This window comes from Callorhinus ursinus, unplaced genomic scaffold (genome assembly GCF_003265705.2).
Source record: "Callorhinus ursinus isolate GAN/ISIS: 27379988/994484 unplaced genomic scaffold, GSC_fseal_2.0 scaffold20, whole genome shotgun sequence".
Taxonomy (NCBI): domain Eukaryota; kingdom Metazoa; phylum Chordata; class Mammalia; order Carnivora; family Otariidae; genus Callorhinus; species Callorhinus ursinus.
In genome coordinates this window covers 5,044,887-5,069,483 of record NW_027397082.1, presented here as the reverse complement: position 1 = coordinate 5,069,483, position 24,597 = coordinate 5,044,887, and the positions used below count along the sequence as shown (strand labels likewise).

Here is a 24,597-nt window from a genome sequence, read left to right as displayed (position 1 = left end):
TGGCTCGCCAGCTTCCATGCATGGCCTTCAAGGTCACTCTATTTGTCTACTTCAAGCCATGGAAGGTAAGGTACATGGAGGATCATGTGTGGGTTTATGTGAACAGGACTGGAACTGGTGCACATCTGTGCACTTGCGTCTCATTGCCCAGAAGTTGCTTAGGAGGCCCATCTTCCTGCAAAGATCGGGTAATAGAGCCTAGTGCTATTCCCTGTAGGAAGAGGCCAGCAATCTCTGTCACATAGTCTAGAAGTTCCTAGATCATATGTTAGTGATCTCAAGGAAGCAATATGGTTCATAAAATTTTACAAACCAGCTCAAGAGTTTAGCCAGATTGAATTTAAGTGAAGAGCTGGTATGATCGACTGCTGATTATATATAATGCCTTCACGGTTTGGGAAATTGAAACTTCCCCAAACACTCTAAAATTTCAACCTATTTCAGTTTGTAAAATAATTCCCCCATGAGCTCTATCTAGTCTCAATTTTTAGAATTTGGTGACTGTTCGTCCTAACTCTATAATCTATATTGAATAAAGGTGACCCAAATTATGGATTAAATTTTATACTATCTAAAATGCCAATCTGGAAATTTGGTGTGAATTATTTAGTAATTCACCAAGAATATAGTTTACTTCATAGTAAAACCCAGAGTTTGGCGCACTCTTTTTTTTTTTTTTAAGTTTATTTGCTTGCTTGTTTCGAGTAAAAACAGGTTCAAAAAATGGTAATTTTCTGTGTAGACAATTGTTCTGGAACAATTATTCAAACTAAATTGCTTTTCATATTCATTTCCTCAGTTTTTCATTCATCACACAGACATGTGTTAAGGACCTGCTTTGTACCAGGTGGGCTCCACACTGAGGAGGCACAACAAGGCCCAGAGAATTCCACTCTTCTCAAAGTTTGTGGCCCACAACTGAGTGTGATGAGTGTCAAATGAAAGAAGTTCAAAAGAGAGGTGTTCTCAGGGGGGAGAAGGAAACCAACTTAATCAGGGCTGGAGAAGAGTCCCTGAGGAAGGGATCAAATGCTGAGACAAGAAGGATTTGGTGGGGGTTTGGCTTGACTCCCATCCGTGGACTCCCTTCCTGGTGTCTTCTGTCCTGATTTTAACAATCTCCTTGCCCAACTTTTTTGAACTTCCCTCATACACAAATAATTTCATTGCTTTTTTTCTGTACCTATAAACTTTGTCAGGGAACTAAATTATTCTTTGACCATTTTTGACCTGCAAACGTGGCAATTTCATGGGATTCAACTTATATCTGTGATGGTATCAGGCTGAATGGCTCCAATCTCTTAAAATTATGGTATCCCATTACAGTGGTTTTAAAATTTATCTTAAGCAATCTGTCACCAACTGAAAACATTTCAGTTCTTTTCTATCAAATGCCTCTCTTTCAGGTTATTTTTCCCAGACCATTTTTTTTCCAAGTTGAATTTTATTTTTCTCTCTTATTCCTAATTTTATTTGATGGTGAGGTCACCAATTCTACCTTTTTGCTCTTGGAAGTACCCCCAACTCCTTTTGTCAGTTCATTTATTCTTTTCTCCCTGTTATTGTTAATAAACTAGTTCCATAGACTATCAAAATAAAATATCAACAACTTTCCTAAAAGGAATGAACCCTTTTGAAGAATGGTTCCTAAGTTTATGCCTTTGAGGGTAAGGCAAGGTTATACGAAAACTGCTCAAGCTGGTAAGGTTTTAATATTTGTTTTCAAGACTGCTGTTATCAAATCTGTGAAAACAATTTAGTTTCACACATATCCACACAGCAGCACGGAGAATTGTAAACTAAGAAAAAGGGGGGCAGACTAGAATCCTTCACTACAGTGAAATTATGGTGATTCTGAGCATGATGTAATCTCATCAGAAGAGAATAGTCTGTATGAACCCTTTTTTCTTTAAAGATTTTATTTATTTATTTGACAGAGAGAGACAGCGAGAGGGGGAACACAAGCAGGGGGAGTGGGAGAAGGGGAAGCAGGCTTCCCGCGGAGCAGGGAGCCCAATACGGGGCTGGATCCCAGGACCCCGGGATCATGACCTGAGTCGAAGGCAGACGCTTAACGACTGAGCCACCCAGGCGCCCCTGTATGAACCCTTTTCTCATCTTCCCCCAAGTACTGTGGGAAACTTGACCTACTCTATCAATCTTAGTTTATTTATGATTAAAATTAGAAATGCGCACTTGGAACGTCCTCTCTTTTCATGCCACTTTTCCATGGAACTTCTCAAAGAGATAAGGTTTACTTATAAAAGGACCTGTAAGGCACTATCTGGTTGTGTGTGGAACCTGATGGAACTGCCACGGTGAGTCAGGAACATGTTTTCCAAGCCTAATTTACTAGAATTTATCAATTTTCCCCCAGAGGTTTAACTGAACTTGAATTATGCCAATTTTTTAAAAACATATTTAGTCAGACTCAATAATATTTTTTGCTTTATTTAGATGCTGCTAATCTGGACACTATCACTGCTGCTGGGAACAGTAGTAGGTAAGAAAAGATACTTATGTAGTGCTAGAAGAGATTTCCTGTTCAGAAAGTTTATGATGGCTGAATTCAAGCCACTATGGCATAAGGAGTAGAGCAAAAAAGATGCATGATGGAGAGCACAGGCACTTGGAGTAAGGTTGCTAGATAAAATCTAAGATACTCAGTTAAATTTGAACTTCAGATAAACAAATATTTCAGATAATCAATGAATACGTGACAAAGTTATACTAAAAAGTATTCATTGTGTATCAGAAACTCACATTTGACTTTTATTTTCATTTGCTAATCTAGCAACCCTGGCTTGGAATCACATGTGGAAGTTGAACCTTGTTTCCACCAGCCACAGGTGTATTACCCTGAGCAAAATTCTTAACCTCTCTGTGCTTCGCTATCTTCATCTGTGAAATGGGCATATAATACCACCCTTAATACAGGATAATTGTGAGACTTACACAGGACATGTCCTGTAAATCGTCTTGTGTGGCCCCTGGCACATGATAACTTTTGAGAATGCCGCCCCCACAACAGCTACTACTCCCACTCCTACTATTAATCTAGACTTTATCGTCCTGGACATCCCTTGCTTTGTGTTGTTCTTTTATAGGTTAACACTCAAGCATAGAGTTGTGTCAAACCATGGATTTTCTGTTTGATTATTCATGAGCAGCTTCTTCATCACGGGAATCCAGAATGCTCCTCAAACATAGGTCAGAGACCTAAATACTCAGCGAGGTAGAGTTATAAAGTTTTGGCATTTGCATGAAACTTAAGCTCTCTACCCAAAGCCCAACACCAGAAGATGGCTGCAAAGAATTGAAAACCTCACCCCTCTCTATTGAGGCCTGGGGACACAAGGCTGCTCTTTTCTTGGGTGCCAGTGGCCCAAGGAAGACATCTGCATTGAGAAGCCAAACTGGGTCCCGGCATGGGACTGGACAGAGACACGAAGGGAGTCAGGTGGTCGTACTTTTAGAAATGAGGAGCAGAAGCCTGTCTTTAGCTGGGACGCTGAAGCTGTTTTGTGAGTACATCTATAGGAAGATGTCTGGGTATGCAGAGGAAGTAAATATCCCATAAAATGTAATTTAACTCATATTTTGGCAGAGAGACCATTAAAAAAAGAGCATTCTGACTAAACTAACATCCTTGAAACACTTCTGGGTGATTACAGGAAAAGAAGTCTGCTTCCCAAGACTTGGCTGCTTTAGTGATGACACCCCATGGGCAGGAATTGCGCAAAGACCCCTCAAAATACTGCCCTGGGTTCCAGAAGATGTCAATACCCACTTCCTCCTATACACTAATGAGAACCCGGATAACTATCAAGTAAGAGAACTCATTGTTTTCGGAACTAAGTCCTATCCGTTTTATGTGATAAGAATACTAAATTTTTAAGTTTTCTGAAGAGAACAAATTAGTGGAATTTTCATCTTTGTAGACTTTTGGGGCAGTGAGGTTAAGTATTATTTTATGTAACTTGTTTATAGAATGTCCATTAACTTGATATTATTCTCTTTTTGTTTTAATTTAGATTCACTTTATTTTCTATTGAAGAATGATTGACATAAAATATGGTACTAGTTTCAGGTGTACAACATAGTGATTGAATGTATAAAACCATTGTGAAATGGTCACCACAATAAGTCTAGTTACCATGTCACTATACAAAGTTGTTACAATATTATTGGCTATATTCCTTATGCTGTACATTACATCTTCCTGTCTTATTTATCTTATAACTGGAAGATTGTACCTCTTAATCCCCTTCACTTATTTCATCCCTACCCCCACCTCCATCCTCTCTGGCTACCATTTCAGTTTGCTCCCTGTATCTTTAAGTCTTGTTTTGTTTTGTTTATTCATTTGTCTTTTTTTTTAGATTCACATATAAGTAAAATCATATGGTATTTGTCCTATCTGATTTATTTCACTTAGCATAATACTCTCTAAGTCCACCCATGTTGTCATGAATGGCAAACTTTCATTCTTTTTTATGGCTGAGTTATACATACATACACATATATATATATATATATATATATATATATATATATATGTATGTATTTTACACATCTTTATTCATTTCATTTATCAGTGGACATTTAGGTTGCTTCCATATCTTGGCTATTGTAAATAATACTGCAATGAACATAGGGGTGCAAATTTCTATTCAAATTAGCATTTTCATTTTTTTCAGATAAAAACCTAGAAGTGGAATTGCTGGATCATGTGGTAGTTCTATTTTTAATTTTTTGAGGAATATCCATTCCATTTTTTATTGGTGATTGCACCAATTTACATTCCCACCAACAGTGCATGAGGGTTCCCCTTTTTCCGTATGCTCAACAACACTTGTTAATTCTTATTTTTGATAATAGCCATTCTGACAGGTGTGAGGTGGTATCTCACTATGGTTTTGATTTGCATTTCCTGATGATGAGAGATGTTGAGCATCTTTTCATGTGCCTTTTGGCATTTGTATATCGTTTTGGAAAAACATCTAACCAGATCCTCCTCCCATTATTTTATCTGACTGTTTTTTTGATATTGAGTTTTATGTGTTCTTTATGTATTTTGGATGTTAACCCTTTATTAAATATATCATTCGCAAATATCTTCTGCCGTTCAGTAGATTGCCTTTCATTTTTGTCAATGGTTTCCTTTGCTGTACAAAAGATTTTAGTTTTATGTGTCCCATTTGTTTATTTTTGCTTTTGTTGTTCTTGTCTGAAAAACATTGCTAAGCAAAAAATATTGCTAAGACCAATGTCAAAGAACTTACAGCCTACGTTTTCTTCTAGAAGTTCTATGGTTTCAGGCCTTACGCTTTGTCTTTACTGTTTTATTTTTGTATATGGTGTAAGAGTGTTCCAGTTTCATTCTTTTACTTGTGGCTGCCCAACACCATTTATTGAAGAGCCTGTCTTTGCCCACTGTATATTCTTGCCTCCTTTGTTTTAGATTAGTTAACCATATAAGTGTGGGTTTATTTCTGGGCTTTCTATTTTGTTCCATTGATCAATGTTTCTGTATTTGTGCCAGTGCCATATTGTTTTGATTACTATAGCTTTGTAGTATAGTTCAAAATTGAGAGCATGCTACGTACAGCTTTGTTCTTTTTTTTCCTTCAATCTTCAATATTGTTTTGGCTACTCAGGATCTTTGGTGGTTCCATACAAATTTTAGGATTATTGTTCTAGTTCTATGAAAAGTGTCATTGATGTTTTTATAAGAATTACATTGAATTTGTGTAGCATTGAATTGCTTTGGGTAGCATGAACATTTTAATAATATTAATTCCTCTAATCAATGAGCAAGGTAATCTTTTCATTTATTTATGTTGCCTTCAATTTCTTTCATCAGTGTCATAGTTTTCAGAAGATAGGTCTTTCACTTCCTTGGTTAAATTTATTCCTAGGTATTTTATTCTTTTTGATGCAATTACAAATGAGATTATTTTCTTAATGTCTCTTTCTGCTAGTTCATTATTACTATATAGGAATGCAACAGATTTCTGTATATTGATTTTGTATCCTGCCACTTACTGAATTAATTTTTTAGTTCTAGTAGATTTTTAGTGGAGGCTTTAGGGTTTTTGATATATAGTATCCTGTCAGCTGCAAATAGTGACAGTTGTATTTCTTCTTTTCCAATTTGGATGACTTTTATTTCGTTTTTCTTGCCTAACTGCTGTGGCTAGGATTTCCAATACTATGTTGAATAAAAGTGGAAAGAGCGGGCATCCTTGTTTTGTTCCAGATCTTAGAAAAATAAAAGCCTTCAGCTTTCACTGTTGAGTATGCTTTGAACTGTGGATTTGTCATATACATCTTTTATTATGTTGAGGTACAACTCCTCTATGCCCAATTTATTGAGGTTTTATCATAAATGGATATTGAATTTTGTCAAATGCTTTTTCTGCATCCATTGAGATGATCATATGATTTTTATTCTTCGTTTTGTTAATGGGGTATATCACACTGATTGATATGTGGATATTGAGCCATCCTTGGATCCCTGGAAAAAAGCCCACCTGACCATGATACATGATCCTTTTAATGTATTGTTGAGTTCAGTTTGTTGGTATTTTGTTGAAGATTTTTACATCTATGTTTATCAGGAATATTGGCCTGTAATATTTTTGTAGTGTTTGTCTAGTTTTAGTATTAGAAAAATGCTAACCTCATAGAAGGAGTTTAGAAGCATTCTTTCCTCTTCAGGTTTTTGGAATAGTTTGAGAAAGATTTCTTTAAACGTTTGGTAGAATTCACCTGTGAATCTGTCTGGTCCTGGACTTTTGTTTGCTGGGAGTATAATTACTGATTCAATCTCCTTACTAGTAATCAGTCTGTTCAGATTTCATATTTCTTTCTGATTTAGTCTTGAAAGATCATATATTTCTAAAATTTGTTCATTTTTTCTAGGTTGTCCAACTTGTTGGCATATCACAGTTAGTAGTAGTCTCCTGTGATCCTTTGTATTTCTGTGGTATCAGCTGTAACTTCTTTTTCATTTTTCATTTTACTTATTGGCCCTCTCTGTTTTTTTCTTAATGAGTCTGGCTAAAGGTTTATCAATTTTATTTACCTTTCAGAGAAATAGTTCTTAGTTTTATTGATATTTTCTATTGCTTTTTTAAGTCTCTATTGCATTTATTTCCACTCTGATCTTTATTATTTCCTTCCTTCTACTAACTTTGGGCTTTATTTATTCTTCTTTTTCTAGCTCCTTTAGGTATGAGGTTAGATTGTTTATTTGAGTTTTTTCTTATTTCTTGATATGGGCCTGTATCACTGTAAACTTCCCTCTTAGAACTACTTTTGCTGTGTCCCATAAATTTTTGAACATTGCATTTACATTTTTATTTATCTCAAGATATTGATTTAACTACATCTTTGATTTCTTCTTTGACCCATTGGTTGTTTAATAGCATATAGTTTAGTCTCCACGTGTTTGTGTTTTTTCCACTTTTCTTCGTGTAGTTGATTTTTGGTTTCATACCAGTGTGGTCAGAAAATATGTTTGATATGATTTCAATCTGTTTAGCTCTATCGAGGATTGTTTTGTGGCCTAACATTTGACTTATTCTGGAGAATGTCCATGTGCACTTGAAAAGAATGTGTATTCTGCTGTTTAGGGATAGAATATTCTGTAAATATATGTTAGTCCATCTGTTCTAATGTGTTATTTAAAACCACTCTTTCCCTATTGATTTTCTATTGGGAGATCTATCCATTGACGTAAACACGGTGTTAAAGCTCCCTGCTATTATTGTATTACTGTCAATTTCTCCCTTAGCATCTATTAATATTTGTTTTATATAACTAGGTGTTTCTCTGTTGAGTGCATAAATATTTACAAGTGTTATGTCTTTTTATTGGATAGATCCTTTATCTTTATGTAAAGTCCTTCTTTGTTTCTTATTATAGCCTTTGTTTTAAAGTCTATTTTGTCTGATATAAGTATTGCTACTCCAGCTTTCTTTTTGTTCCTATTTACTTAAAATATTTTTTTCCAGGGGCACCTGGGTGGCTTATTTGTTAAGCATCTGCCTTTGGCTCAGGTCATGATCCTAGGGTCCTGGGATCGAGCCCTGCATTAGGATCCCTGCTCCATGGGAAGCCTGTTTTTCCCTCTCCCACTCCCCCTGATTGTGTTCCCTCTCTTGCTGTGTCTCTCTCTGTCAAAAAATAAATTAAAAATCTTAAATAAATAAATAAGTAAAATAAAGTATCTTTTTCCATCCCTTCATTTTTACTCTACATGTGTCTTTAGACCTGAAATGATCTAAAATGATCCAGTAGACAGCATATAGATTGGTCTTGTTTTTTTAATCCATTTAGCTACCCTTTGTCTTGATTGGAACTTAATATCATTTTTATCCTACCTCTATGTTGCCATTTGATAAACATTCTGAATATAGTTATATATATGTATACATATATATAAACTCTCCCAATATTATATATAATCTCCCAACATTTTATATGTGTGTATGTGTGTGTATACAATTTACACACACACACACACACACACACATAACCTTCCATTGTTTGGAGACAAGACCCCCTACATCAATATTATAGCAGACATTTATCCTGAGTAGAGCAACTGCAGAAATGTTATGATGTCTGAAACTTGATGATCGCAAATAGCTTGCCTGTAATAGGAGAATCCTTAGTCACAAGGATCTCAAGTCTTGATGGTGTTCTCCTACCTGCCATATCCCTCCATGTGCAAATGGTTCTATTGGACATATGAGAAACTTGACATTGAACACTTTTCTTCCCAAAATAGGAACTTATTGCAGACCCATCAACTATCACAAACTCCAATTTCAGAACAGATAGAAAAACCCGCTTTATTATTCATGGATTCATAGACAAGGGAGAAGAAAAGTGGTTGGCCAATATATGCAAGGTGAGACATGGTAATCAATTAAGGGAAGGTTGTTTCCAGAGTGATGATTAACAATGGGGAAGGCACAGGCTGCAACCAATCAGGACAAATGCCAGCCACCATGACACCGGAGGATCACCTGACTCTCCTGGGATTTCACAGGGAGGTCCAGTGGTGGTAGCATGTGGAGGGGAACTGGGACAGTCAGGGCAGCAAGATTGGCAAGCACTTGGTGGCTCTGGGTAGTGGTTATTTAATAACTAATGCAGAGATATTTCAAAATTTTAACAACAGATGTTGCCATACTGATGCAACATTAGTTGTGTTTTCAATAACATTTGATTTTTTCAATAGGTTTTAATTTCTATGTGAAGAACTAAGATAACTTACTTTGCCCAAATTGTTTTGCTCTGATTTTCACTTGCTACTCTTTGATTTCCTATGGTAGCAATATCTAGGAAAACTGTGTAGGTTTTCATTTTTGACTTGTCTTGTTTCAACTATAGTGATCCAATTTTCTTTAATTTGCCTTCGGCTATGTGCCCCATGATAATGAAGAATTAAAAGACAGAAAATCAAATAGAACATATTTTCCTAGCAACTGCTAGTGCTTGAGAACATTATCCTTGATTCATCTATTCACCAACTCCTTCAGAGTTGGAAAAACAACACACAAAGGTCCTCCTAAACACTTTTAATTTCAGACCTGTCTATGACTCATGCCGAAGGCTGTATTGAATCAACTCTAGAAACTATCCACTGATTCTGAAGACAGCCAAAATAAATAGGTTTAACTTCACAAGTTTAAAAATAATCAGCAAAACCCTAACTTATCTTCTAAAATATTCTAAGCTGATGATTATTAGGGGGAGGGTAGGAATAGATTTTTATAGAACAATGAAAGAAAAAGACAAAGTGGTTCTTAGGTCAAAGGGAATGTAAATTTTTAGATATGTGTACACAATTTATTTCTGAAATCCCCAAAGCAGATTTGTTTTTCTTGCATGATTTGGCTTTGACAACATGGTTACTTTATGACAGAGAAACAAATGGATTAACCTAGAAGGTTAAAGGTCCTAGACTCTAGTACTGACTCTATCCTTAGCTAACCATGACATTAGCAAATCATTTTCCCTTTTCGGAGATTTCTATTTGTAAAGTAAAAGAATTGGAGATGATTCCTAAGATTGCTTCATTCTTCTAAAAGTTTTCTTGGAAAAAAGGTGAGGATGTATAAACATACACCCAAACAAACAAAATTCCTGCCAGATCTAACATTCATGAGTCTATCACTGACCCGCATCAGACAAAGCTTCCAGTACATATCTGGTAGGTTATGCTTTTATGTGAAGTAACTCATCAGTAATGTACAGTAAAATATGTTCATCTAAAAACTTGGATTAGTCTTAGTCTTTCCATCATGGAAAAGCTTACCCATTTACCTCCAGTATATTTATTTAAGGAAGTCCTAACATAGCCTTTCATTTATTCATTCATCCAATAAATATTTATTGAATACCTACTATGTGCCAGGACCACTTTGAGGCACTGCGGATACAGCAGTGAACAAAACAGACAAGGTCCTGGGGTGCATTCTAGTATGAGACAATGTAGGACATTGACATTAATGATGCTTTAATGAGACAATCCACTGTACCCCATTTTATACATCTCTCCCTGCAACAAATGTCTACGCCTCTGTTACAGTAGATATCCCAAGAATCCAGTTCCCATTATGGCCAAACCCTCAATTTGGAGCCAATGTTAAACTTTAAAAGGAATTTCATATCCATAACAGACTAGAAGTTTTGTTCATTGTTGTAGGGTTAAAAATAAGCTTGATATTATTGTATAGGTTGTGGAGGAAATTTATCCCCATTCTCAAATGTCTAATTATTAATTAATAAATATCCTGAATTCTTTACCTGTTTATTGTGTCTGTTCCATCAGAACCTATTCACAGTGGAAAGTGTGAACTGCATCTGTGTGGATTGGAAAAGTGGCTCCCGAACCGGTTACACGCAGGCCTCACAGAACATCCGGATTGTCGGGGCAGAAGTGGCATATTTTGTTCAGGTTCTTCAGGTAACTACCTCTAGGTTGTATAAAAGTCCATGTCCATTGCTCTCTAGATTCTCTTTAAGAAAAAAAAATTGCTGTAGGTATGATAATTGCTAAAGACATTCCTCTCCTGGGATTTGGCTTTCCCTGTGGTTGAAAAGAAAAACGCAAAATCAATCAATCAATCAATCAATCTAGATTTGGGCTTCATCAATATGCCTCTTTAAGTCAAAACACTAGTTTTTTTAAGTGATGTTACTCAAGCAACTAAGTAGGTTGTTTCTACTGAATTCCATCAGTATTCCTTTAATTTTACCATCTATTAAAACAAGTTGGTGTGATAATGTCAACCTCAAGATGAAAACTACCTTGTTTTTGTTTTTGTTTTTAATTTTTTTTAACAGAAGCACGATGACACCAAGCTAACCTGCTTTGGTAACTAAAACCTTAAAAAAATGTTAAACAAGAATGTGCTTACATAATTGCTTTCATTATTACCTGCTAACCCATATATTTGCTTCACCACCTCTGGGTAACAATTCCTCATACGCAGCAAGGGTTCCTCTACATAGTAAAACAACAAAAGAGAGCCCAACTTCCACCAGCTTAAACATTAGACCATTGCCATTTTCTATGATAACTGAAAAAAAAAAAGTCATGAAAATCAGTTGCTTTGAAGGGACAGCAGATCTTCTTAAGACTCACATTTTGCGAGGATCTCCTTCTATGGCCATCTTGAAGTTCGCAATATTAGGAAACATTCTGAAGAAATTTTCTTTCCAACAGTCAGCATTTGAGTACTCACCTTCCAATGTCCACATCATTGGCCACAGCCTGGGCTCACACGCAGCTGGGGAGGCAGGAAGGAGGACCAATGGGACTGTTGGACGAATCACAGGTTGGTCAAAACAGTAACCACAGAAAAGCTGGACTCAGGGTAGCCCAAATGGGGTCTAAAAGGATGGAAATTTGGCATTTGCTGAATTGGGCCACATGATCAGAAATCAGTATGTTCTGAGACCTTATGAATTTTTTGCTGATATTGTTCTTTGGCCTACAGAGCCCTGTTTAACATGTATATATGTTAACATATATATAAATATTGCATATGACTAAAATTTTAATTAAGAACATCAGGAGATCTATTTTCCTGTTGTCAGGCATTCACAAAGGACAAGTTTCATGAATAGAATAAATGGCATAAATAACAGAATAAATAATAAATAGAATTAAACCCAAGGAACTCAAAAATGCATAATTAATTATATTCTGCTTCAATAGCAATTGATAATTAGCCCAATCCTCATTGACCACAAGCCAAGAGTTGCAGGGGACAGGTCGTCAGTCCAGGCTAACCAATTCTGCATGCTTTGGTTAGATAAAAAAATAGCATTTCACAAATCTTAGACTGGTTGCATTTGGCCAATGGGGTCACGTGTTGTATACTCAGGCCCTAAAACAACATTGCAACTTTATAGGAAACCCTTCGCTATCCTGGATCTGAGAGGTGACTGTTTCAGGGAGCAACCACACTCCTCTTCCATCATCCTACTCGGTCTCTGAACTTTTGATTTTCTTTTTGATACTTTGGATAAACTGGTCACATTTTGGGTTGGTGGGAGCATCTGGATGTCTAGCATTAATTTGCTGGCGAGAACATTCTTTCTCATAATCCGTGAATGTTTACAAGGGCCTGCTCAGCCAGGCACTCTGCAAAGCTGAGGTCCTGGTGACCATGAAAACCAAAGTCCTTGCCCTTACAGGATTTTACCTTAGAATGGGGACTCTTTTTTTATCCCAACCAGCTCTTAGGAGTCTCCCAGAATCTGTCTCTTTCCTTAGAACTGCTGTTAGTGACCAGGATTGTCCCAGGGGCTAAACATCCATAAGTAGAGCCAAATTCCATGGTTTGAGGAAAATTCATTACAATGCAAATAGAAAATTAGACACAGAAAATGTAAGAAAATGATAAGGTTGGGAAGAACTAGCTTATCTCTTTCTAGGCATAAGTCATGGTTCCCGCCAATGCTTGCACTTGGGTAGGTAATTAATAAAGAAAGGTCAATGTGGATGTACACTGATATTAGCATGACATTCTATTTACTTTAGGGTTGGATCCAGCTGAACCTTGCTTTGAGGGCACGCCCGAATTAGTCCGATTGGACCCCAGTGATGCCCAGTTTGTGGATGTAATTCACACAGACGCTTCCCCTATAATCCCCAACTTGGGTGAGTTCTTCAATTCATCTTCTGCGAGTATTTTTTGAGTCCATATATCAGAGTGTTTTAGAGTGTTTTGAGTCTATACATCAACATCAACTTTCTCATATTTTAATATTCCTCAGGGTTTGGAATGAGTCAAACTGTAGGCCACCTAGATTTCTTTCCAAATGGAGGAAAAGAAATGCCCGGATGTCAGAAGAACATTCTCTCTCAGATTGTTGACATAGACGGGATCTGGGAAGGTAAAACCATTATGTGCATGAAGAGATTTTCTTAGGGAAAAATCCGTGTTTCATTTTTTGCTAAACTCGCTAAATATTTTGGTACAGATCTCACATTTTCTACAACAAAGGACTTTTAACCCAAAATATAGACTTTTCACTGGGGACAGTAGGCCTGAGGAGACTGTAGAAAGAAAATGTATTTGTAAGTCAACTTTCCAAGGATCTAATTTGGGGAATGGATTACTAAATTGTACTTATATCTATATGGACCAATATCTTCCTTCTAAAGTTATTTTTCCATTTAATTTAGCTATGGCATTACTATTAAAATCTTAAATAGTATTTCACTTGTAACTGCATCACAAATCATAAATACACTTCAGAGATGATTTTGTTCTGTGACCACCATGAGTTCACACTAATTAGAAAAATCTATTCAACAACCATGTTCTAATTATGATATTAACTTGGAAAAATAAAACCGGTTGCTGATGTGTACTGTCTGATTTCAAAGGGACTCGTGACTTTGTGGCCTGTAATCACTTAAGAAGCTACAAATATTACTCTGATAGCATCCTCAACCCTGATGGCTTTGCTGGATTCCCTTGTGCCTCTTACAATGTTTTCACTGCAGTAAGTAGACTCCACTTTGTACCTAAAGAATTTTGTGACCATCACTTCTCATGATGGGTGTAGTTCCCTGTATATGACATGCATTCAGCGAAAGTCACCGTATGACTGCCACATTATTTATACTTTTAATTATACATATTTTTATTTTTTAATTGAAGTATAGTTGACATACATATTTATCGTAATAGTGATGAGGCATTGGAGAACTTTAGAGAAATGGTCTTGTATACTAAGATGTCCCATGTCTACCTTGTTCTCTATCACTTCAGTATGTATCGCAAATGTTCAAACTTGTTTTAGAAATAATTATAACTAAAAAAAAAAGTCTGTGAAATCTGAGCTATGGCTACAGGATGCTGATAAATATAGAAAACTTGTCTTAAATACTGAACCTATAAAACTATATCATTATGTGCATGTGGATATTTCTGTGCAATCTTATAATTGCCAAGTTTTGTTTGTTTGCTTGCTTGGTTTTGAGTTTTCATCTTGTTTGGTATTCACTAGGTATCTGGGTTAGGATCCTTAAAGGTGATCTTGAAAATGATATATCTATTGCCTATTAATTTTTATTGCTCTTCCTTTCACTATAATTTTTTTCAAATAAAAGTATGCAACCTATGTCATTTAATAAATAAAATTTTAAGTAACATACCAGGTGAAGTCATAATTATCAAGATGTATAACTTAGTGCTAAAGAGAGAGAATCTGAAACCTGATTTCACCTGATTAAATGGTTGAATGATTTGGACAAAATATTTAACCTCATTCGAAGGCAGTTTTTTTCATTTCTAAATGTAAATAATAATGGTAGACTCCACTGGTTTGGCAGGAGGATTTAATGAGATGATATGTTTTAGTTCCTTAGCTCAGAATCTAAAATATAATAATTAGCATTCAACAACTGTTGGCTATATGTGTGGGGGGATGCATAGTTTATTCACAGTACAGCTTGTGTACAAACAAGATCACCATCCCCTTTCTTTGGTTTAATTTTATTTTTATTGTGCTTCCAAATCCCCAATCTCTAGGTAATGGGGAAAATAAGCGAAGAAACTTTAGGTTTCGTTCAGTTAAAATTTAGTCTGATTCAGTAATATAAACAGTCCTTTTAGGTGATGCTCAGACACTTTTATAAGAAAAAGTTCTCAGTTTTGCATATTTCTCAGCCTTTGGACCCCTTCATCCTCTTCTCTCCAAGCTGGTATTGGGCACAGTGATCATGGGGTGGTGGTCAGTGTGTGTGTAGGGCAGAGGGGAGGACTTGAGGGCCTGCGTTATTGATGGATGTGCTGCTGGTGTCTGCAGATAATCTCTAGGCACATCAACTCTTCTGGCTTGGCCAACCTCCCCATATAGCTCTGGCCATTTCTCTCTGACTGGCTCAGTCTCTCCTTAGCTTTTGCTGGATGCAGACCCTGAGACTTGGCCCAGTCCCCATCTGGTTCATTGATCCAAAAGTCTGCCCCTTGCCTCTAATATGGAGCAGGATTGCCCCACTCTGTTTTTCCCTCTTCCTCTCTTCTTCCCATAATTCCTGGCCCAGAAAGAGGACATTTTCCTAAGTGATATATATATATTCTCCACACCAACCACACAGCTAAGACTTAAGGACCACTTGGGGCATTATCTGTTCACATTGGGAGAATTCTGAGATCTGATTCCTTCAGACCTTAATATGCTAAAGCAGGAGCTAAAAATTTTGAGAAAAACCTGACTCTTAATGGATCCTATTTTGCATATCAGAGCTGATTATCACCCCTTGCTCTTTCTTTTGCAATCTTTCTAAAAAAAAATCTAACCACCTGTAGGCAAATGGATGTCTTGAGTAACTTACAGAGGCAAAAGAGAGAAGATTAAAATATATGTATAAATATATATTTAAATTCCCTTTTCGTGTAATTTTTATATTTTTGTTCCGTATTGTGTTTTTTCACAGGCAAATTTGTCTTCGTAACTAATGAAATGCATTTTTCCCCTTTGCTGAAACACTATGAAAGTCGTCTTTTGCCATCACGACAGAATTGGCTTTAGAATATTTGAACTGCCGCAACAGGTGGAAAAAGATGATATGCTATTAAAAGAGTGTCCTCATTCATCATTTGTTAATTTCCCCTAGAACAAGTGCTTCCCCTGCCCAAGTGAAGGCTGCCCACAGATGGGTCATTATGCTGACAGATTTCCTGGAAAAACAAACGGAGTGAACCAGATATTTTATCTAAATACTGGTGATGCCAGCAATTTTGCCCGTAAGTCTCTATTATATTTGCCTTAAATTCATAATGCTATGTATTTTATCATGTTCCATGAAAATGCGTGAAATTGCTCTTCTGTACAAAAGTTGTAAACACTCCTTCCCAACATGGAAAATTTTTCAAAAGCCATCGTGCTCAATGTAACTCTGGCTAATTGGAGTAACAGAGCAGAATTGGGGGGCCTGAACTGACAATGATAGAAAAATTAATTTCTTCATATTTGATTCTGGTGCTGAATTCAGGAGGTTTCTTCTGCTCCAGACTCTTCCAATTCAGTCAGAAGTTTCACTAAAGCAAAATTCTGAGGTTTTGTACAAGCAGAAAAGTAATCCAGGACAGAGATGGCAGAGGCTGTGGGAATGGTAGGGAGTTGACAGATTTAAGAGCTGTTTACGGCTGTAGACTCCATGGGTGATAAGAATTAGAGGGTGCAGGGATGATGAGGCATGTTCCTTCCTGGGTCAGAGGAAGAAAACTATTTAGACTGGAGTCAGTGGGTTTGGTTGCATTGTAAAAACTAAAGCCAGGTTTTATTCCCTCCTCAGTTTGGCCCAGGTTAGCTCTAAACGGCATCAACTGCTAGTTAACTATTGACTAGTACCACAAAGTGGTTACCATAACTTAATACATTTCCAAAGGCAAGGTAAAGCTGAATTATAGAATTTTTTTAAATAAATGTAGACAATTTAGACAAAAAGACAACAGGACTCTAAAATGTGATGACCTATGAAAATAGTAAATTGAGGGTACGCCTGGGTGGCTCAGTCAGTTAAGCATTTGATTTCGGTCATGATCTCGGGGTCCTGGGATCAAGCCCCACTTTAGGCTCCCTGCTCAGCGGGGCTCTTCTTGTCCTTCTGTCCTTTCCCCTACTTGTGCTCTTTCTCTCTCTAAATTAAATAAATAAAATCTTAAAAAAAAGAAGAAAATAGTAAATTGGTGAAAATGTCATACTCTACCCTTTTCTTTTTTTCTTTTTTTTTTAGATTTTATTTATTTATTTCATTTTAGAGAGCGAGAGAGAGAGAGAGAGAGAGTGCGCAAGCCGGGGAGGGGCAGAGGCAGAGGGAGAGAGAGAATCCCTAAGCAGACTCCACGCTGAGCACAGAGCCAGACACAGGGCTTGATCTCATGACCGTGAGATCATGACCTGAGCCAAAACCAAGAGTTGGAGGCTTAACCAACCAGGCCACCCTGGTGCCCCTTTCCTACTTTCTTTTAAGATAAAATTCTTATAATATTCAAAAATAAATTGTTGGGTTAAAGAAATTAGAAGCAAAATATATGACTTATATATATATTACTTGACATCTATTGACTTTGGAAAGATTCTCTGCTCCTCCCCTGGCCCCACGCCTATCTTCTGAACATTTAGATAAAGTAGACTATTTGATTAGAAGAACAACCAATCCTATATATAAATTACTCAAAATTCAGCAGCAGTGGCATCCAATTTAGCCTGTTTTTAGCAAGTCTTCTCTACAAGCTGACAGTTTGCAACTCTCTTCCCCCTGTGCAGGTTGGAGGTATAAGGTAACTGTCACACTGTCTGGGAAGAAGGTTAGAGGACATGTGCTAATTTCTTTGTATGGAAATAAAGGAAATTCTAAACAGTATGAAATTTTCAAGTGAGTAAAATATTACCCTACACTTCTTAAATGTTGGAATCCTTTGCATATATAATGCATGTTATGGACATAAGCGTTTATTCGTAACTCTATGGGAGTACAGTACCATCACACGTCATTCCAAGGAAGAGATCATTTCATCTTGCACCTTAGTACATTTCAGAATTCTGTTCCTGAATTTTTTCTCTGCTGTTTCCTGAGAAAACCACTGATGTTTGTTTTGATACATGGCATCTGATTTATAATCAGTAAATAATTATTCTGCCCAGAAAACAACAGGGAAAAGATGATATGATGATGTCATCATTTATTAAGTTGTGGGAGGCTTATGACTAAAACATATTTGAAGTTTTATTAAAGTAAGGATGACTTTAAAGTCATATGAGTTATTGTTGGCAAATGACCTGCTACTGAGTTGGCATCCATGTCTGCATTTATTTAATACCCTAGAATGGCAAAGGTACTGTCATCTTACTAGAGGTGCATCATAAGCTCATTTTAGAAACATATATGTATATATTTATATGTATATTTTTGTATGTTCACGTATATTTTCATTAACTTCTCAACTCCCAAGGGGCACTCTCCAACCACACAGCACTCGTTCCAATGAATTTGACTCTGATGTGGATGTTGGAGATTTGCAGAAGGTTAAATTTATTTGGTACAACAAAGTGATCAACCCAACTCTACCCAGAGTGGGAGCATCCCAGATCATGGTGGAAAGAAACGATGGAAAAGTGTAAGTAATAAAAATCCAAAGAGACTTGCAATACTGAGTCACCCATGCTATTCCCACTGGAAGTCTACTTCAGGTTCACTCTCTGACAGTGGTTCTCCTAAACCATGGTCACAATGGCTTCCTAGTACCTTCTGTTTCTTTAAAAAAGAGCAGAACTTTCAGGGAATAACTTTGAGAGATCTGCAGATGAGTATGTCATTTCATGAAAGTAAAGTGTTAATTGAGAATCTGGCTTCGTGACCCTACGGTGAAAAGAGTGATTTCATTCAGCAGCTATGCCTTGTGTTGTGTGTCTGACAGCAGGTCACTGGTTGCCTGGGGGGAGGGGAGATGGGCGAGGTCAAGAAGGAGAGATGGAAGGAATAGGAGAGTAATTTGGGGTAACGGGTATGTTTACTCTCTTGATGGTGGTGGGATGGAGGTACTATTCTTGTCTCTTAATTAGAGATAATTAAATGAAAGCCCAGTGCCATAATTCGTAGGTAAGAAATTTGACTCCAGCAAGTTCTTAACTCCCACAAAACAAATTTAGTCCACCTTTATTCATATATAGATCATGTGTGCCCTTCATTTCTTGTGTCCTTTATCAGTAGTAGTGTTTAACCTTTAATGTTCTATTTGCGAGTCTGCCAGCCATCAGACCACAGGGAGGGAAATGAAGATGAAAAGAAGAGAGCACCTTCTGAGCACCTTTTATGTGCCAGGCCCTTTGCATATGCTTATATATGTTATTAAAGAAAATTAGCTCCCAAGCAAACTAAGTTTTGTTCAGTCTTAATGAGTAATGCTAGTCATTTCAATTCCATTACTGAATTAAGTAACAGTGCTTAGTGAATGTAACACCAGGACCTCAGAAATTTCCCTCAGGCTGATTTTTTATCATGCTGCTGACCCTATTCTTCCTCAATTGCATTGATTGACAATGCACCAAGTTCTTAGTAGGTGCTTTAGGATATGACAAATGAACGCTCCCTGTCCTTAGGGGCGTCCAGTGACCCTTCCTCACTCGGCTATACACAGGTATGAAAGAACATTGGGAAGGAGAATGCAGTCCTTTATACAGAAGAGGTTTGTGTTCCTTTGGCCAATGTCTGGTCTCGGGCACAGGGAGTGGTTCTCGCTCAGACTGGGGAGAAGAGAGGCTGTTTTTATGCTCAAAGCACCAGCAGTGCACCAGGAAAGGCTGACTTTCTGTTGTTTTTTCTCTGCAGGTTCAACTTCTGTAGTCAAGAAACCGTGAGGGAAGATACTTTGCTCACTCTTACCCCATGTTAGGAGTCACTGACATGTGACCACTGCATATCTTACTGCTAATAAAATCTAGTAGTGAAGCAATCCATTCCTTGGTTATCATGTCTTTTTTCTCCATGGCTCTTTTGGATAAGGTGATTAAAATCCAAAATTTGGAGTTGGTCTGAAGAAACACAAATGACTGATGAAGTTTGCTACATATTACATGGCATTGGAGCTTGAGAAAATTCTTTACTTGGCACTGACATCATGCCCTTTGCTAATCTTACTGGTGTCATCCAGATCAGTTAAGGCAGACTTCCGGATGCAAGATGACCTGCTCCTGGGATGCGCACATGGCAAGTGCCAGCCTTTGCCACTTTCCCGTACTCTTTATGGTCTGTGTCTGCTCCTAAATAGACATCTCAGGAAAGCCGACAAATAAGGAGACAAGGACAGAGCAGATCCAATGCTTTCTGACCTGTCTCCTTGCTCCCAGTAGGGTCCCCTCAAGCCTCTCTCCTCTCTGCAGCCTTTTTAATCTTTCTAAAGCCCAAATCCAAGATCCTCCCCCACGGTCCCCAGGAAAGAATCCACATCCTTCACTGAGCCTCGCGAGGCCCTCTTACCTAATTTTGAACCGAGGACTCTAGCATCATCTTTCACCACATTCTAGAAATCTACATGCTAGCACCGCCCCCAAAAGGGCCCTGATCTCAGATGTTGCTAGAACTTTGCACAAACTCTTCCACTCCCTAGGATGTTCTTTCTCTTGTCTTCCCGCCTGCTGAACTCCTCCTGATTCTTAAATCTGTGTGTAGACATCATTTCTTGCAGGAAACCTTTCTTCACCTCCATTTCCACACCCCCTAAGACTGGATGAGAGGCTCCTCCACTGCATTACCGTTGCATCCAGAACTTCCTCCATCTCAGAACTTCTTTCTGTAGGTTGGAATTGCTTGTTTACTTGTCTGCATATCTCTCCTTAAGGGGTTTACGAGTTGTATGTGGCTGGCAAATGCCTGGCATGTAGTAGGAGACCAAATAAATATCTTTTCAATGACCATCTCACTAATGGAAAGAATGCATGACTTCACTAGAGTCAAGTATTTAAAATTAGGTCATGTCCCATTCCTAATATCCTAAAAGAGAAAAAGCCATCCGTGCTAGGTCTTGAAAGGTGGGTGGAGATTTGCCAAGAGGACATGGCAGGAAGGGCACTCCAGAAAAAGAGGGAACAGCGCAGGCAAAGCCACAGAGCTGTGAAAATGCTTTTCATTCTGTGTTTCACCGAAGTGTATACAAGTTGATCAATGCATGAAGATGTTCTGGGCACCATTAATCTGTATTAATCAGGATGCTTCCACATGAACCGAAAGCTCTAATTCAAAGTGGCTTAAACAACAAGGAATGTTCTGGTTCACATGATTGGAAGGCCCAGAAGTGGGGAAGCTTCAGGTTTTGTTGATTCAACAACTTGAGGACCTCTTCAAGAGCCACTCTTTTCCTGCTCCCATGCTTTCTGGTCTACGGTGTCTAATGGTTTTATACCAAGGCTGGCTCCTCTCCCAATTAAAGAAGGGCTGTCTACCACAATTAAGACTATTCAGACCTTCTCTTTCACATTCAGTAAGAGACAAAACGTGTATTTCCCTCCCCATCTTCCCAAACAAAACCCCTGAGACTCACTCTGATTGGCCTGTGGCCTGAGAAAGGGAACGTGCCCATTGGCTTACCCCAGTCAGGGTACACTCCTGGACAAGGTATGAAGCATCTGCAACACACATGGACCCTGTGTGTGGAGGAGGAATGAATATTTGAATGAAAGGGAGGACTCCTGGGGCTTTGGCTGGAGCAACTAGAAGGATGGAGATACCAGTGAAATGGGGACTGGGTTGGGAGGAACAGATTTGAGGAGGGAGGCCAGGTTTAGTCGTGTCAAATCTGAGATGCTCCTCAGACATACAACTGCCCTGTCAAGTGAGAAGTTAAATATACGAGCACAGAGCTGAGGGTAGAGGTCTGGGTCACACGTGTCAACTTTGGTGTCTTCAGTGTGTACATGAAACTTTTTGAAGCCCCGAATTTCCCTGTAAAGAGATTAGCACAATGCTTAATACATGTTGAGTGCTTAATAAATGTTTTTCATTATAATTATTATGAATTCCTCTTGGAACTTTTCTATAACACACTAATGATGATGAATAGCGAATAGTGAAACAAATGAATAAAAAGATTGTCTGCAAATTTACTCAAGTAACAAGGTGGAACAAAGGGTCTTAAAAGAATTTAATCTTTAAAAATACATCTGTGACAAACCCTTTTGTTAGGAAGGATACCATTTTCATCATAATGGAGCCATTTGTAAGTTGCTCTAATTGTTTTAAATGAATTGTTTACTCAGATCATTTACCTATTTCTGATCTCAGAAAATTTTTAGGAAATATTCTTATTTCTAGAGGCCCAACTCAGATTTTTTCTTCCCTTTAGGCAGGAGTTCTAGATCCATTTGAAAGGATGAGCCAGTCCGTGTGTAAATGATTCACTTTGAGCATGTGATTTTTGACCTGTTTCTTGCTGGACTTTATTTCTTTTTTTTTTTTCAAGGTTGGATGTTAAGAGCTGATTGCATCAACTCTGCGGTTCAGCCTGCTACTCTGACAGGGTCCTTCAGAAGGCAACTGACTGCCCCTCTATATTGTTTTTGTTTTTCCTAACATATGCATTATGCTTACAGTGCACCAGGCATGATTCTAAGTGTTTTATGCATATTACTCTTTTAATTCTGACCACACTATAAAGTAGGTGTTCTTATTATCCCCATTTTCAGGGGAAGTCGCTGAAGCACAAAGAGGTTATTATACAACTTTCCCCAGGTCATGGGCTATTTCCTAGTGGACCTAGGTTTTCCCAAGGGCATCGTGATGGAAAATTTTTCATGTGCCCCTCTCGGTCTGCTGGATGACTCCGTGGCCTTTGCCCAGCCTCACCATTCCTGCTCCAGGGTGCTAGGATTCATCACGGTGTTGTGTAACAGCTGCTGAGGTCCAAGACTCTGCAAAGGTATTTCTTCTTCTCTCAAATCCCCCTAGGACTTTTGTGCACATATGCATGTCTGTGCACATGCATGCATGTGCACGCACGCACGGGCACACACACACATACACACACATGTTATAATCATGTGTGGGAAAGGTGGGAGAAATATCAAAAGTGGACCCCTCACATGCTAGCAAGTAAAAAATTAAGTGTTTTTGCCTACTACCTAAGCATCTACTGCCTTGAACTTCCAAGGGTTTATACGAACATTCAGTGCAGATAATAGGGTGAATGCTTGCCTAAATGGAGACAGACTAGGGGAGGGTGTTGCATGGTGATAAATTACCTGGTACTTCCGGAACAAGTGAATTCACCCAAATAAAAATCTATTTCCTAACCCTTGGGAGACCCAACTTGTACCACTGGACACAGCAGTGCTACCTCAAGAGCTCTGAGAATTTCCAGAGTTTCTGACCTCATGGCAACTGCAGGTTTGACCTACTGCTCCTCCAGGACCCTCACTGTGGCTCATCTCCTAGGGCTGTCACATTGTCTCTGCTCTCACCTTGATTCTCTCCCCTCATTTATATAAGCCACTTATGTGGTGGTAAGTTCTGGAAGGTTTGGGGAGCTGGAGGGGTGTTACTTTTGAAGCAACACGAGCAACCTGCCCCTGGAAACCCCTCATGGGTCACTTTTCTGCAGGCTCCACATCTGCCATGCTGCCTAAAAATGGCCTCTGAACTTCCCTAATCCCCTCTTTGATTTTTACCCCACTCCCAAACTCCTGATCCTGCCTTGTGCAGAGAGACTTAGCGATGCCTTGGTTTTCTAGTATTGGAGACCATATCTTCGGTGTCTCATCTCCTCCAGCCAAAGTGGATCTCCGTGGAATGTTTTCCTAAATAAAGGCAGTCCTGCCCTAAAAGGAACTCTGACTCCAACTGTTAAGATAATGATTTCCTGCCTCTACTATTTAGATATCATTTAAATCCAAACTGATTCATGTTCCCTCCTCAAAAGACTCAAAATGATTCTTTTTAGCTTGAGACACTGAGATAACAGTCACAAAAATTAGCAGAGAAGAAGGGAATCCACTCTGTGGTATGAATTACATAAATTTACACCCAACAAACAGTTCACTTCAGCGCACATGCACGCGCGCGCACACACACACACACACACACCCCACATACACACCCTCTAAGTAATAAATCATATTCAGGTCTAGTGTAGGTTGCATGTAAGGTTGACTAAAGTACACTTGAGACTTTAACCAGGGGCGGCTGAACAGTCTCTAGTTCTAGCCTGAACTTTTCTCTCTCAACTGCTTGTCCTTGTCTGTTTCTATGCCTGTGTCTTCTGAGAAGCAGACCCCACGTTGGGATCAGGCACACAAAGAATTTATTCAGGGAAATGTCTGTGAAGAATAAAAGAGGAGAAAGCAAGAGTAGATAGGGAGAACCATCAGACTGCAGTGCAGGTCTAACACCGTGAGAGGAGAAAGGGAAGGAAAGATTGGGTTGAAAGAGTCTCAGACCTCAGCAAAGTTCTGAGAAAGTCTTGACCACGTTCATGGAGAGTCCCCAAGTGAAGGTGGCCCTTTGCAGGAATCCTACTTTGGGCAGGGGTGGATGGGCTCTGGTCCCTTTGCCGTGCT

General features: G+C 38.3%; 1 protein-coding gene across 3 annotated transcripts; it reads left to right on the top strand.

Moving 5' to 3' along the window:
• Nucleotides 1–2,442: 2,442 nt before the first annotated feature.
• On the top strand, nucleotides 2,443–19,943 carry LOC112830654 (pancreatic triacylglycerol lipase). 3 transcript variants are annotated; one of them, XM_073904538.1, is made up of 13 exons: nucleotides 2,458–2,503; nucleotides 3,675–3,829; nucleotides 8,801–8,923; nucleotides 10,853–10,987; nucleotides 11,750–11,861; nucleotides 13,073–13,192; nucleotides 13,309–13,428; nucleotides 13,925–14,043; nucleotides 16,163–16,292; nucleotides 17,818–17,926; nucleotides 18,504–18,668; nucleotides 19,776–19,778; nucleotides 19,880–19,943. In XM_073904538.1, exons 1-13 carry the CDS (start codon nucleotides 2,458–2,460, stop codon nucleotides 19,941–19,943), a joined length of 1,401 nt encoding a protein of 466 aa, XP_073760639.1. The 3 variants fall into 3 exon arrangements, with proteins under 3 accessions (XP_025736402.1, XP_073760639.1, XP_025736401.1); XM_025880617.1 differs by lacking the exon at nucleotides 19,776–19,778 and having other exon boundaries at nucleotides 2,443–2,503; XM_025880616.1 differs by lacking the exon at nucleotides 19,776–19,778 and having other exon boundaries at nucleotides 3,675–3,844.
• The last annotated feature ends 4,654 nt before the right edge of the window (nucleotides 19,944–24,597 follow it).